General features: G+C 38.3%; 1 protein-coding gene across 1 annotated transcript in view; it reads right to left on the bottom strand.

Annotated features, from left to right (window-relative positions):
- The window catches only part of CPNE8 (copine 8), a 959,176-nt gene that overhangs the window by 509,491 nt on the left and 432,560 nt on the right, over positions 1-17,125 (bottom strand). The window contains exon 5 of the mRNA XM_053716599.1: positions 4,973-5,012. Within this exon, the coding sequence (XP_053572574.1) occupies positions 4,973-5,012 (40 nt within the window). The remainder of the gene's footprint in view (positions 1-4,972; positions 5,013-17,125) is intronic.

Raw genomic sequence — 17,125 nt, 5'->3', positions numbered from 1 at the left:
TATGAGGAAAAAATTGAAAAAAAACACACTTTTTCTAACTTTTACCCCCAAAATCTGTTACACATCTACAACCACCAAAATACACCCATTCTAAATAGTTTCTAAATTTTGTCCCAAGTTTAGAAATGCCCAATGTTTACATGTTCTTTGCTTTTTTGCAATTTATGGGGCAATAAATACAAGTAGCACTTTGCTATTTCCAAACCACTTTTTTTCAAAATTAGCGCTAGTTACATTGGAACCCTGATATCTTTCAGGAATCCCTGAATATCCCTTGACATGTATATATTTATATTTAGAAGACATCCCAAAGCATTGATCTAGACCCATTTTGGTATATTTCATGCCACCATTTCACCGCCAAATGCGATCAAATAAAAAAAATTGTTGACTTTTTCACAATTTTTTTCACTAACTTTAGGTTTCTCGCTGAATTTATTTACAAACAATTTGTGCAATTATGGCATAAATGGTTGTTAATACTTCTCTGGGATCCCCTTTGTTCAGAAATAGCAGACCTATATGGATTTGGCGTTGCTTTTTGGTAATTAGAAGGCCGCTAAATGCCGCTGCACACCACACGTGTATTATGCCCAGCCGTGAAGGGGTTAATTAGGGAGCTTGAAAAGAGCTTTTAGGTTTAATTTTAGCTTTAGTGTAGTGTAGTAGACAACCCAAATTATTGATATAGGCCCATTTTGGTATATTTCATGCCACCATTTCACCGCCATATACGATCAAATAAAAAAAAAAACTTACATTTTTCACAATTTTAGGTTTCTCACTGAAATTATTTACAAACAGCTTGTGCAATTGTGGCACAAATGGTTGTAAATGCTTCTCTGGGATCCCCTTTGTTCAGAAATAGCAGACATATATGGCTTTGGTGTTGCTTTTTTGTAATAATAAGGCCGTTAAATACTGCTGCGCACCACACTTGTAATATGCCCAGCAGTTAAGGGGTTAATTAGGTAGCTTGTGGGGTTAATTTTTAGCTTTAGTGTAGAGATCAGCCTCCCACCTGACACATCCCACCCCCTGATCCCCCCATGACCCCCCTCAAACAGCTCTCTTCCCTCCCCACCTCACAATTGTCACCGCCATCTTAAGTACTGGCAGAAAGTCTGCCAGTACTGAAATAAAAATATTTATTTTAATTTTTTTTATTTTTTGGCATAAAGTCTGCAGTGATAGATCTCCCCTTACCCCACAACCTCCCTGATCCCCCCATACATCTTTCTAACCCTCCCCCTCTGTCTATATGCCGCCATCTTGGGTACTGGCAGCTGTCTGCCAGTACCCAATTTGCCCCCCAAAATAGTTTTTTTTAACTTTTTTTAATATAAAATATATGTTTGCTGTAGTGTAGCTGGCCCCCCTAAATAATCTTCAAACCTCCCCCTCCCAGATCCCTTATTAAAGAACAAAGATGCCACTGCATCTAGATCGATCTAGTGGGCTGTAAATTTTGCGTGCATGATCGCTTCCAGCATTTCAGACAACAGAGGACGTACCAGGTACGTCAACTGTCATTAAGGGAAGTTTTTCCTATGACGTACCTGGTACGTCCTCCGTCATTAAGGGGTTAAATAATAAGTGATGACATCACATTTCTGAGACTGCATCCTGTCTCACATGTATGATGCACACCAGTCTGGCCATAAAAGGAAGTGCAGGAAATGAGCAGCATCCCCCACAATGCACCATAGTCAGGAAGAGAGGTGAGTAAAATGGCTGCCAGCAGCACATGGCAAACACAACAGGGAAAAAACCCTGACACTAACTAACTCTCGTGTTAGCATTATAACAGTTATAACAGTTAAAACAGAGGGGGGACAGTGATTCATTACTTCAATTTTCGGAGGGAGATCCAAATTGTTGGTCGAAGGGGAGGGTATGGGGGTCAGATAGAGAGCAAGCTATCTGGCCATCAGAAGATAGCCGGCACCTTATAGCAAGGTAAGGGTGGGGCCAGCTACTGCTCTATACGGTTATTAATAGTCAAGTGTTGCGGCAGATTTGTAACCTAAAAGCTCTCATTACAAGATGGCTGTTTAAATTGTCTACCTGAGGTAATTATAGACAGGGACTCTATACAGGGATCCAAGATGTTACGAGTTAGTGACATTAGCCAGCTGTGTAAGCAACAAAAAGTTAAGTGAATAACATCCCTGTGTGATTTTAAGGTCGTAAGGTTTGAGAAAGAGCAAGTTAACTAGTATACATCATTGTATGCTTTTTAATTACAACTGTCCCGAAATTAACAGTTCTATAGTTAACATTAAACACAACAGTAAGCAATATACTACCAGGTCATGTTTCCCCTCTCTCCTCTATTAAAGCAGGGTCTCTTCTACGTGAGGAAGCCAGGTATGATGGAAGAGGCAAAAAGAGGGGAGTAAGAACTCTGATGCTACCTTGAGACCAAAGGTTGGCCCAAAAGTGACCAAAAGTCTAGCGATCAGTAAAACAATTGTAGAATAAAGCAAAAGTCATTGGAAGTTGACTTGTCAATGCGGCAATTCGCCGTCACCTGGTTGTAAAGAGCTTGTCTTCCTCCTTTTCGATTGCACTCTGTGCCATTGAGGTCTTTGTTCTCTAGGGAGCGAGGGACCAGGGTCTATTGAGATTGGAGGGGTGCTGATGACAGTCTTGGTTGGCGGGGTAAATTTTAGATTTAGAGCTCTTGAGAGCTGATCAAGATTGTTGTAGTCCCTATAGACAATTTGTGATCCATTATGGGTTATTATCAAACTGAAGGGAAAGCCCCAGCAATATTTTATGTAATGTTCTTGCAATGTGTTTGTGATAAATTTGATCTCCGTGCGCCTCTGGATCGTGTAGGGGCTGAGATCTTGGTATATCTGTAGTGAGTGTCCTTGATACGAAATAGACTGGTGAGCTCTAGCTGCTTGCCAGATGTCATCTTTTGCAGTGAAGCGTAGAAACCTGATAACCACGTCTCGTGGTGGCAGCTTGGGATTGGGTAGGGGTCGTAGTGCCCTGTGAGCTCTATCAATGTCCTCATTAAGCAGAAGCGGTGAGTTTGGTGAGAGGTGGAGGAATAAACCTTTGAGGTAGTTTTTTAACTGGTCTTGGAGGATACCTGTCGCGGGTATAGGTTTGGGTATTGTTCTGTGTGAGCAGGGAAATTATGGATTACTGCTTAATATATTCAGGCCGAAATTCACATTGCGTGCTAGTACCCCCTTTATTTTATATTCCTCTTTTTCTATTTCTCCCTCGGTTATGGCAGTTCCTCGGACCCAAAGTAATCAGTTAATTCTGTCCCTGAAGCCGATTTCAGCAAGTACCCCAGTAGAGCCGATTACCTGGTGAGTCAGGCGCTATTGATATCTAGGCCCAACCACGTGGGCTCCGGTGACGGCTAGTAGCGGGTTGTCTGGGCCTCCACAGGGCTAACTTCCCTTAAGTGCTTTTCATTGGATCGCACCAGCAGTCTGTCCTATGGTCCTCCGCTGACAGAATTTTGACGGGTACGTGGCAGAAAGTGAGGAAGGTATGTGACTCCTGTCATATAAAAAATGGTGATGCTCCGGTAAGCCTCTGATGTCGTAGCTGATTGTGGCTGCTGCTCAATGTCCAGGAGGCTAGAGTGTAGACCTTTATAAGTCCCACCGGTATCGATTTTTATTACTGGGACTGTCCCCTGTCCATTCAATTAAAGTTGAGATTGTAGGCTGACACGGAGCTCTCCTAGTGTGCGATCATGTTCCTGCACGGCTTGGCTCCACACCCCTACATTACTGTTTTTTTAAATAAAGATAGCAAGAGATCAAAGAAAAATTGATAATAGGAATAAATTAGAAAATTGCTTAAAATTGAACGCTCTATCTGAATCATATATAAGACAAATTTTGGGTTTAGTATCCCTTTAAGCAGGTAGCATTTGTATCTATTTAGTGATTTTGTGTCCTAATTCATCCAATACAGCATGGTTAATATCAGTGTGATTTGTGCTTTGCTCACACACAAAACCAATGATTCATATGAAAACTTTTTTGATTGGACTCAGTCGTTTGAAAAGAGTTGTCTATGGTTACCAATCTCTTTTAACTGTGGAATTTTAGAAGTTAAAAATGTCCCATAAATGTGTTGTTAAATTATTTGATTGTGATCAGCTAAACAGAGTTGGCATATTTCAAATACATGGCTATTTTTTTCCTAATAGATAATGCAAAAATTGCTTTTGATAAAAAATGAAAGAGAATAGCTGACTGAGATTGTGTTGATTTTGAAATGCGCACATTGGCAGCTGTTAACAAGGCAATAATTATCAAACAATATATTTTGATCATCCCCTGTGTTAGGTAATTGACTTAACTGTGACAACAAGGGAAAAGTATAATGCTGTAAAACCTCTGGATGACAAGCTTGGGTTTCAGGATTAAAACTGTTATTGCAAGGGTAATGTGTAAGAATGTAAATGTAATCTTGGGTTTCCGGAGTATAACTGATCTATACTATATTAAGAACTCTCGAGTTTTGGTTCTGTTCTTTTTTAAAATAGTTACAAAAAATATCTACTGTAATGAACATAAGATATCAAATAAGACATTTCGAACTATTCTGCACTGTAAACAAGATAAGTTTTATGTTTCATTTTACACATTGCCAAAAACATAAACTCGCCTCTTTAATATTGAGAGAATGTTTTACAGTTATAGCTAAAAAATAAAATTGGCGTTTGTAGCTGTAGTTTGAAAAAAATAGAAAGTGTTTCTAATAGCAGACGGAAAATACAGGTTTGGTTTTTAAGCACACAGACAGAAAAAGCAGGCCAACTCTCTATCTAACACATTCGGATTGTTATAGTGCCGTGAGTCGCACTGTGCACCTAGATATAAAGCTGTCTTTATAAAATCTGTTTAATTTTTTACATAGAATGAGAATACATATCTATTTTTGAAATTGTGTCAAAACTAATGTATTTTAAAAAAGTAAAACTTACGTGTTTTGCTAGGTTAGGACTTTTACAATCAACATCATACCTAAAAGAAATGAAAAAACAATTAATTCTGGGAAACAGAAGATCCTCATTTTCTGGATTAATTTACAAAAAGTACTAAAAAAAAAATATATATAGTTACATATATAATATAGGTTGTTGAAAAAACAGCTTCATCAGGTTCAACCTTTCAAACATTCATGCTACTACTGTTAAAGGGACACTCAAGTCAAAATAAAAGGTTTTCCAATTAACGCTTTCCAATTAACTTCCATTATCAAATTTTGCACAGTCTTTTTATATTCACACTTTCTGAGGCACAAGATCCTACTGAGCATGTGCACAAGCTCACAGGGTATATGTATACTAGTCTGTAATTGGCTGATGTCTGTCACATGATACAGGGGGCTGGAAAATGGGAGAAAAAAAAATACATTTGTCAGAAAAAAAAATACTGCTTATTTGAAATTCAAAGTAGGTGTTATTGTATTTTCTTATTATGCACTTGTTAATTTTGTGATTCTACTGCCTTGAGAGGTCCTTTAACAAAAAGAAGGTAATAAACCCCAAACTGAAGTTATTTACAATTGTGGGGGCAAAAATCCTTCTTGACTACCAAGCAGATATTCGATTTCTCCTTGGAACAACAAGCTTATATACTGTTAATACTGTTTTTTTCCTGTATATCCTACACAAAAGTATCCACTATTTTTTTTTAAAAAAAAATAAACCAAAATACAATCTTCTGAATTTGCTAAAACAAATTGATTAGGCAAAGAAGTCCATATCCTATAAGAACCCCTTATTAGGGATTGGCAAATACGACGAAAGCAGTTCGCATAGTAGAACGAATAGTCCAGTAAACATTCGTTTTGGACATTTAAATGTTGATAAAAAATGAAAATCCATTAAAATTAGGTAATCTAATGTTATTTCCAATTTTCGAATGTTACTTTCATTTTTGAATGTTCATAATTAGATCAAATATCCACTTTTAAATTTTCAATGTAACCGATTTAACAACATTAGAACAAATGTAATTGAATATTACACACTTAGATAGCATTTGAAATACCATTACATTAAACGAATGTTAGAATGTTGTACAAACATTTGAAATTTGAAACCACCGAATGAATGTGTTAAAATTAGTTTCATTTTTCAAATGTTGCAAAACATTCACCCATTCCTACCCCTTATGTTTCTGTAGATGAAATCTCTGTTCTTCAAATCTAAATGTTTGACCTTTTGTCCTTTGTACAGTCCTACTGATAATAATTGCTTATATGGGCACTGAATATAGCTGAAAAACGTAATCATACCCCTTCTGGTACAGTGTAAAAGTTCAACCTCTCCATAACGCAATTCTCCATTCCCCTAATAAATGTTGTTACTCTCCTCTGAAAGTTTGCCAGTTCTTTAGTGTGCCTCTTGGAAACTGGTGCCCAAAATTGCACTGCATATTCACGGTGGGGTCTTACCATTGATATTTAAAGAGGTAAAATTGGTAGATATCATGTATAGTGCAACTCACACAAATACATATATTAATGATAGGGACAAACGCTAATGAATATGTGCAAAATATAGTTGAAGTTCAATGAATTTTGAGCATGACAGATATTGAGAAGACCGATATTCAAATATGATGAGGGGAAGCTTCGCAAGACATTCAATTAAGTATGATTTGTTCATGATTTTGTAAAACTTCCCAAATTTAGATTGGCTGGATTTTAATATTGCATTTCAGTGCAAATATACTAAATATAAAAGGTTATATTGCCTGTCAGACATATATAAATTATGGAAATAATTTTGCTCTATAGAAAATGATAAAATATGGTTTCTCAGACGAATGGGTTTTTTTTTTAATTACAAAAGCTTCTGTGTTCCATAAGTAAAGATACAGTAATTTAAGAAAATGCTTTAATTTGTCTAATTATGTTTTCAGTATTTTATAAGCCAATGAGTATTTTCTGTTTCCTTATTTTGCTAATAAATTTAAGAACTCTAGATACAGCTTTTATTATTTTATTTATTTTTCTTGCTTTAACTGTTACATTTCTGAGTATTGGATTTGGTTCTGTTTTTGTAACTATTTTTAACAGGTTATGTATTATAGGATATAATATGACCCATTATCCTTCCTCCAATTTCTCACTTTCTTTCTCTCTTTGTAAATTTAGGGTCCTTCTTATTTACTTCTTTATGGTACAGGTTATTTAAAAAATTGCTGCATGGGACATGAAAAATCACGCCAACTATCACAGGGGCTGCCCACAGGGAATTCACTGACTGAAGGGGCTGACCCTGTGAGTTGCAGAATGTGCCTGATAATAAGTAATGACGTTTTTCCCGGAAAGGAAAATTTACCTGGGGAGAGTGAAGTTAACAGTCATCAATGTTAGACTTTAAAAAATAAATACTGCAGCCAACACAAATCAGATTTATTGTGTTTTCTGTGCACATTATCTTATAAAAACCTTGTTTGTTTTGCATGCATATGTTTTTCTGTTAAGTGTATTAAGTGTTTTCCACATTTTGGCACAATCTTGCAGCTTGTGAGATAAAACAGTTAAATCTCAGGGGGGGAAATGAGAACACTCCAGACCTGGCACAGAACCTTCAGCTATGCCTATGAAACACGTCTGGTCAGGACACTAGAAGTGGTGAAAAAACTCACTTAACAATAAGGAAAACAATATGCTCTGAGTTTAGTACATAAGCTATTTTTTCATCTACAGTTTGTTATTACTACAATATCTATTTAAAGGGACGGTTTACACCAGCATTTATTTTAATCAAAAGATAGATATCCCTTTACTACCCATTCCCCAGTTTTGCATAACCAACACTTTTAAATTAATATAATTGTTACCTCTGTAATTACCTTGTTTCTGGGTCTCTGCAGACTGCCCCCTTTATTTTATTTTTATTACAACAATGAAACAGACTGTTTAATGTCCCTTTAGACTACCATGATTCAGGTGAGGCATGCAGTTTTAAGAGACTTTCCATTCTCAAACTGCACACAGTTTTTTATATGCACACAGTTTTTTATATGCACACAGTTTTTTATATGCACACAATTTTTTATATGCACACAGTTTTCTATAAGCACACTTTGAGGCACCAGCTCCTACTGACACAGTATATACGTATATGAGCCTGTAATTGACTGATAGTTGTCACATGCAGTTTTAAGAGACTTGCTGGCAAGTTTTAAAATTCATCAGAAAAACATTTTCTGCTCATTTAAAATTCAGAGTAAATGCATTAACCCATTAAATAGGATTTTTTTTCTAGTGTGTAATTTTAATATAAATTTTAATTTTTCCATAGAAAAATATTTTCACTAAGCAATTTCATTACAATTTTAAATGCAAGTTAATAATACAATAATACTTAATAAACTTTTTTATATCACTTAAATAAAAAAATTAAAAATGGGAGCGTTATTGTAATGAATGCATCTCCTTCACTGAGAGGACATCCCTGTTTGCAAGACACATTTGGCTAGATTACGAGTTTTGCGGTATGAGTGAAAAAGCAGCGTAATGGCTCTTTTTCACTACCGCTGGTATTACAAGTCTTGCAGGTATATCTGTACCGCACACTTTTTTCGCCATAACGCAATGTAACTACCACAGCTTTCCAAAAGTCCTTTTTCAATGGGACTTCCATAGCGCCGGTATTACGAGTTTGCCTGGGAGGCCAAAAAGTGAGTGGTACACCCTATACCATCAAGATCCATACCGTAAACTGAAAGTCAGTAGTTATGAGTTTTACGCTACAACGTCGTAACATAAAACTCATAACTAAAGTGCTAAACCGAGGCCCTCCCGCACCGCAAACACTAAAATAAAATTATTAACCCCTAATCTGCCGCTCCAGATATCGCCGACACTATAATAAACATATAAACCCCTAAACCGCCGCTCTCCCGCATCGTAAACACTAGTTAAATTTTATTAACCCCTAATCTGCCACTCCGGATATCGCCGCCACTATAATAAACATATTAACCCCTAAACCGCCGCCCTCCCGCATCGTAAACACTAGTTAAATATTAGTAACCCCTAATCTGCTGTCCCTAACATCGCCGCAGCCTACATTACTGTTATTAACCCCTAATCTGCTGTCCGTAACATCGCCGCCACTATACTAAAGTTATTAACCCCTAAACCTAACCCTAAGTCTAACCCTAACACCCCTAACTTTCATATAATTAAAATCAATCTAAATAAAAATTAATATCAATAACTTAATCATTCCTATTTAAAACTAAATACTTACCTATAAAATAAACCCTAAACTAGCTACAATATAACTAATTGTTACATTGTAACTAGCTTGGGTTTTATTTTTATTTCACAGGCAAGTTTGTATTTATTTTAACTAGGTAGACTAGTTAGTAAAGAGATATTAACTATTTACTAGCTACCTAGTTAAAATAAATACAAATTTACCTGTAAAATAAAACCTAACCTGTCTTACACTAACACCTAACCTTACACTACAATTAAATAAATCACATTAATTAAATACAATTAACTAAATTACAAAAAAAACAACAACACTAAATTACACAGAATAAAAAAAGAAAAGATCAAATATTTAAACCCTAGCCTACACTAAACTGACAATGGCCCTTAAAAGGGCCTTTGCGGGGCATTGCCCCAAAGAAATCAGATCTTATCCCTGTAAAAAAAAATACAAACAACCCCCCAACAGTAAAACCCACCACCCACACAACGAAACTCCCCAAATAAAATCCTATCTAAAAAAAACTAATTGCCCTGAAAAGGGCATTTGGATGGTCATTGCCCTTAAAAAGGCATTTAGTTATTTTTCCGCCCAAACCCTAAACTAAAAATAAAACCCACCCAATAAACCTTTAAAAAAACCTAACACTAACCCCCGAAGATCCACTTACAGTTTTTGAAGACCCGACATCCATCCTCAACGAAGCCGACAGAAGTCCTCAACGAAGCGGCAGAAGTCCTTATCGAAGCCGGCAGAAGTCTTCATCCAGACGGTATCTTCTATCTTCATCCATCCGGCGCAGAGCGGCTCCATCTTCAAGACATCCGGCGCGGAGTATCCTCTTCTTTCCTCTTTCCTTTAAGTGATGTTATCTAAGATGGCGTCCCTTGTACTCCGATTGGCTGATAGAATTCAGCCTTGAAGATGGAGCCGCTCCGCACAGAATGGATGAAGATTGGAACAGCCAATAGAATGTGAGCTCAATCCTATTAGCTGATTTTTTTCACCTTTAATTCTGATTGGCTAATAGAATTCTATCAGCCAATCGGAATACAAGGGATGTCATCTTGGATGACGTCACTTAAGGGAACCTTCATTCTTCAGTCGCTGTGGAAAGAAGAGGATACTCTGCGTCAGATGTCTTGAAGATGGAGCCGCTCCGCGCCGGATGGATGAAGATAGAAGATGCCGGCTTGGATGAAGACTTCTGCCTGGCTTGGATGAAGACTTTGGCCTGCTTGGAAGAAGATTTCTGCCGGCTTTGATGAGGACTTCTGCCGCTTCGTTGAGGATAGATGCCCGGTCTTCAAAAACTGTAAGTGGATCTTCGGGTTAGTGTTAGGTTTTTTAAGGGCTTATTAGGTGGGTTTATTTTTAGCTTAGGGTTTCGGCAGGAAAAGAGATGTAGTGTAGGTGGGTGGTGGCGACATTGGGGGCGGCAGATTAGGGGTTAATAAGTGTAATGTAGGTGGCGGTGATGTCGGGGGCGGCAGATTAGGGGTTAATAAGTGTAGGTAGGTGGCAGCGACATTGGGGCGGCAGTTTGGGGGTTAATAAGTATAATGTAGGTGGCGGCGATGTCGGGGGCGGCAGATTAGGGGTGTTTAGACTCAGGGTTTATGTTAGAGTGTTGGGTGTAAACATAACTTTTTTTTCCCCATAGGAATCAATGGGGCTGCGTTACGGAGCTTTACGCTCCTTTATTGCAAGTGTTAGGCTTTTTTTTTTTAGCCGGCTCTCCCCATTGATGTCTATGGGGAAGTTGTGCACGAGCACATAAAACCAGCTCAAAGCAGCGCTGGTATTGGAGTATGGTATGGAGCACAATTTTCCTCAACGCTGTAATATTGCCTGCTATTGCCGGGTTTATGAAAATCTGTAATAGCAGCGCTATAGGGAGGTGAGCGGTGGAAATAACTTAGTACTGAGCCGCTCTTACCGCAAATCTAGCCGATTGTTCTCAAGGCAAAAACTGCCTTTAGAGCATTTCAACAGGGGCATCATAGTATTGGTGAGATTTAGAATCTCAGAAGACACAAGATAATCATGTCAACGTCTCTCTCACCATCAGTCTCTTTATTAACTGCTTTGGTATGTCAAGATGCATTTGAGCCCTCTACCATACAATATAAAGAATTAAAAATAGTTTTTTTCTAAAGACCCAAATCTATAAAGTTTGCACAGCATGATATGCCTGCAGGTCTTGATGTTTTATCCCACAAAAAAAGGTAAGCTGGCAAGTCTTGTGTCAAAAAGATAAAATCAGCATATTACACTGAAAGAAAAAAGATGTGTATGTTAAACTAGAAGTAAATGCAAATTAATCTATACTGAAAACAGCACAATTTGATTAGTATTTTTTTAATGTTACAAAAAATGCAGGTTTACCAGGTCTCATTCTCTCTCCTCTGCAACATTTTGCAATCCAGAGTGCCTCATTACTTTGTATTTGCTTGCCACTCATCAGGACTTTCAGGTTGAGCAACTCTTTTCAGAGACTTGAATGAGGGCTACCCATGCAATTCTCTGCACAATTATTTTATTCTCTGCTGGCAAACTTTATAGAAATGGGCCCTAAGTATTTATAGTGCATAATAATAATAATAATAATAATAATAATAATAATAATAATAACTACATTTTTGCAATTCTAATCCATAAGTAATAAAAAAAGACAACTATGTTTCTCAAGTGGCGTTGAACAGTGTTAGCTGCAACAATACAGTAAATTTTAAAAAATCAGCAACAGTATTCCAATCAATCAGAGACAGTTTTAGTACAGACTTTTTTCTTTTAATTCAACAACCTCAAACCCATTTTTCCTCTTTGAAGCAATACACTTATCAACTATATAAAAATATTAATGATACATTTACAAAAAGATAATTATAAATTTACACAAAATGGTATAACATTTTTATTTGATAATTTAAAGAGTGATTTTGTTTATTCAATTTGTTTCTTCTGTAATGCTTTGGGTCAGGCACCTGATTCTGTGTACTGAGAGGTAAATTGCTATGAGGTTAATGCTGCTCATTTTATTAAAATGGCCCCTCCATTGTCACTTCAGTATGTAACGAGGAAATGGTACAAATCTCTTTGAATTGTACAATTTTCATGTGGCAATGTACCAGCATTTTTCTTCGAGAAATTAGCTGCATAAACAGATTTTAATCAATCTTGACCAGTAAATGAATACAGGTAGCCCTCAGTTTACGCCGGGGTTAGGTTCCAGGAGGAATGGTTGTGAATCGAAACCGTTGTAAATTGAAACCCAGTTTATAATGTAAGTCAATGGGAAGTGAGGGAGTTAGGTTCCAGGCCCCTCTCAAAATTGTCATAAGTAACACCTAATACATTATTTTTAAAGCTTTGAAATTAAGACATTAAATGCTAAACAGCATTATAAACCTAAAAATATAGATTGCATCATCATCAAACTAAGATTAATGAACAAAAACATTTGCTAACAGCACCTAATAAAATAATCACACAACAGACTGCATCATCATCAAACTAAGTTTAATGAACAAAAACGTTTTTTTACTTGCATTTTTCTGCAAACAGTTCTCTGCATTGTTAGCATGTTAGATAATATTGGGTCTGTACTTATTCTATGCATTTCAATCTGCAGTGATTAATAAGCAGTTAGGCACCTTCACCTCAAGCAGCTGGACAGGAAAATAATAGGGAAGTGGGTGCAAGATCTTGCTCGATAGATCTGGTCTGATCTGTGTACACAGATCAATTTAAGGTTGTTAAGTTGCATAACTTTGCTGCAAAACAAGCGGACAGCTCCACCTACTCGCTATTTTAATTAGTGCATTGCTTTCCAAAAGCTTTTCAATAGCAGTCACATGACTGAAAAAAAGGTTGTTATTCTGAAACGGTGCAAATTGAACTTGCGTAAACCGAGGGTCATCTGTAATGTAATTTCTATAAAACATTTCATTAACTGTAGTTAAAAAAAAATACAAATAAAAAAATTCTGAAAATTATTCTCTACTGCCCCCAGAAATGTCGGAGTAAATTCTGCAGGATCCAAAACCCTGCCCTAAAAACATGCTACACAGTAATACCATGATAATGTATGACCACAGAAAAGGTAATAAAATAAATATACTCAAAGGGCTTTTAAAGGGTTATGTCCCAAGGCTGCCAAACAACGTACATGTTTTTACTTACAAAATACTTTATTTTGCATTTTAAATAAAAAATACCTGAACACTTAATAAATGTAATTATTTAATTACTTTTTACTTCATATTTTTAATTTTAGGTAAGATATGTAGGGAAAAATGTAAAGGCTACAATTTAAATTCATTTTACTTTTAAAGCTGCTTACAAATATGCCAAATAAATAAAGCTTCCATTTCATTTTCTTCTTAACTGCACTACAGCATTCTTACCTTCTGTTCAGAAATAAAAACTCCCCTAAGCGAGCTAGCAATAATGATGGGATTTTAACTTGTATTCATCAAGGGACCTTGCAGAGCCAATTTAGCTTTTATAAATCTGACATACGATAAGCTCATGCAACTTCAAGGCTTGGTAACGAGGCATGAGAAAATACAAATAATGAATTGGTTAAGAACAGCAACCCAATAAACAAAGCAAATACAAGTATAACAAGGATAAATAACAATAAATAATACAGTATATATGTATACATATACACACACACTCTCTCTCTTTATATATATATATATATATATATATATATATATATATATATATATATATATCCCAGAAGTGCTCACAGCCTAATCCCAAAGAGGAAGGGGTACCCCAAAAAGCAGTCCCAAATGAAATCTGGAGAAAGCAGAAGAGGGAAGGGTGCACAGACCACAGGATCATATCTGGTGTAGTATGTTATGATCCACATAGCAGTTAACTTGAAGAAAGCCAAATCGTCACTCACCTGTTAAAACCTCAACTTAAATGAGGTATGGAATCCGCATGGAGGCTAGAAACAGCCTAAGAATCCTCTCCACATTCGTCCCAGAAGTACTCCAACAGAAGGTTAACCGTTAGGAGTAAAAGACATCGCGGCCACGATGGAGCAATCATGATTACTGATACCCGATCCTGCTTGATGCGGGCCACCACTCGAGGAAGAAGTGGTAATGGAGGAAAAAGATATATGAGTTTGAACTTTCTGGGCACTGCTAGTGCATCTATTAGATCCGCTTGGGGATCCTTCGACACGTATCTGGGTAACTTGGTATTGAGACGGGACGCCATGAGATCTTTCTCCGGCGTCCCCCACTTTCTGCATATCTCTGCAAAAACCTTGGGATGACGAGACCATTCCCCTGGATGGAAGGATTGCCTGCTGAGAAAATCCACCTCCCAGTTGTCCACACCTGGAATGTGGATCACTGACAGTGAACAGCTGTGGGCCTCCGCCCACCCCAGAATTTGAGATACTTCCTTCATTGCCAAGGAACTTCTAGTTCCCCCCTGATGGTTGATGTAAGCCACCGATCGGGAGGGAGGACTCCTCCTGAGTCCACAAATATTGTGCTTTCCTGGCACCCCAAACAGCTCCCCATCCAGATAGGCTTGCGTCCATAGTCACAATCTCCCAGGAAGGTCTTAAGAAGCATGTCCCTCGGGATAGATGATCTGGACAGAGCCACCAAGAGAGCGATTCTCTTGACCGGCTTTCTAATACAATCTGTCGAGACAGATCTGAATGATTGTCGTTCCACTGCCTCAGCATGCACAGTTGTAAAGGTCTGAGGCGGACCCTGGCAAAAGGAATGATGTCCATGCAGGACACCATGAGACCAATCACCTCCATACACTGAGCCACAGAGGTACTCAAGGAGGTGCAGAGGGCAAGACATGCTGAAGTTAGCTTGCACCGTCTCTGGTCTGTTAGAAATATCCTAATGGATATGGAGTATATTTTAGTACTCAGGAATTCCACTCTTTTCCAAGTTTCTCCTACATCCATGTGATCGAAGAAGAGTCAGAAGGGACTCTTCGTAAAGATTCTTGGAGCAGTAGCTAGGCCAAACGGAAGGGCAATAAACTGGAAGTGCTGGTCCAGGAATGCAAACCTCAGGAACTGAAAGTGTTCCCTGTGGATTGGAACATGAAGGTAAGTGTCATTCAGATCTATAGTGGTCATAAACTGGCCTTCCTGAATCAAAGGAAGGATGGACCTTATTGTCTCCATCTTGAAGGAAGGGACACTGAGAAATTTGTTTAAGCACTTTAGGTCCAGAATCCGGCGGAAAGTTCCCTCCTTCTTTGGGACCACGAAAAAGTTTGAATAAAACCCAAACCTCTTTCTTCGATAGGCACCGGGACAACTCCTAAGGAGGATAGATCCCAAATTCACCCTAGAAAGGCATCCCTCTTTTCTGGTCTGGAAGACAGATTTGAGAGAAGGAATCTGCCCCTTGGCAGATGAGATTTGAAGCCTATCTTGTATCCCTGAGATACCACCTCCAGGACCCACAGATCCTGTACGTCCTTGAACCAGGCGTCTGAAAGAAAAGACAGTCTGCCCCCTACACGATCCGTTCCCGGATCGGGGTGTCGTCCCTTTAAGCCGACTTTTTTTCGCCAGGCTTCCAATTTTGCTTGGATTTATTCCAGGACTGAGCTGGCTTCCAAGTACTCTTGGGTTGCTCGGGCTTGGAGGAGCATTGTTGTCGTTAGGATTTGTCAGAATGAAAGGAACGAAAATTAGAAGATTGCCGTCCCTTAGACTTGTTCTTCTTATCTTGCAGTAGTAGGCACCCTTGCCTCCGGTAACCGTAGAAATAATGGAGTTCAGGCCTGGACCAAATAAAATCTTTCCCTTGAAGGAAAGAGAAAGAAGTCAGGACTTAGAAGTCATATCCACAGACCAAGGCTTCAACCAGAGTGTCAGGCGGGCTAGGACCGCAAAGCCAGAGGCCTTTGCATTTAGGCAAATAATTTGCATGTTCGCTTACCAGATAAATGAATTAGCAATTCTCAGAGCTTTAATTCTGTCTTGAATATCCTCGAGGGGAGACTCCACCTCAATGAGTTCCGACATAGAGACGCACCAGTAGGTAGCCGCTCTGGCAACTGCAGCCGCCGGTTGAAACAAAAAACCTGTATGTTGAAACATCTTTCTCAGAAAGGTTTATATTTTCTTATCCATTAGCTCTCTGAACGAAGAACTATCCTCAAGAGGTATAGTAGTATGTTTAGCAAGCATAGAGATACCACCATCTACCTTAGGAATGGAGCCCCACAATCCAGTTGAGAGTCCAGGATCGGGAACAACTTTTTAAAAGTAGACGAGGGGGAAAAGGAAGAACCAATTCTTTCCTATTCGTTCTTAATAATGTTCACCATCTTAACCGGCACAGGAAAAGTCAAAGAAACTTTCCAATCTTCGTAAACTTTGTTTCATTTAGGTATCATTGGATCTTCAGGCAGCGTGGCCTCTGGAACATCTAACGTAAGCGCTAAGGACTCCGACCCAGAAAGTTCACCCTCTGAAGCTACAGAGGTTAACTCATCATCGGATAACTGGGACATAATAGCTAAATCTGATAAATATTTAGATGACTCTGGGTCAGGAGAGCTATGTTTAACCTTTCTCTTGCGTTTGTTAGAGCGAGGTAATGCACTGAGGGCCGCAGACACCGCTGTTTGTAACTGTGCAGCAAAGTCCACAAGAAGAAGACCCCCTCCAGATGGAGGATTAAATGTGCTACGGGCAATTGCATGTGGAGTGGATAATGTAGCAAGGGTAGTAATCTCAAGGGACGCCGAGTCCTGAGAGGTAGATGGCTCAGAGGGACCTGCTAAGAGCCTTAGCAGGTTTGTCTCCCTTCTTCGACTTTATAAGGGTGTTAAGGCATGTGGAACATAACTGAGTGGGCGGGAAAACCACGG

This window comes from Bombina bombina, chromosome 6, assembly GCF_027579735.1.
Source record: "Bombina bombina isolate aBomBom1 chromosome 6, aBomBom1.pri, whole genome shotgun sequence".
NCBI lineage: Eukaryota > Metazoa > Chordata > Amphibia > Anura > Bombinatoridae > Bombina > Bombina bombina.
The sequence above is the reverse complement of the archived record's forward strand: the minus strand, read 5'-3'. Positions and strand labels throughout refer to the sequence as shown.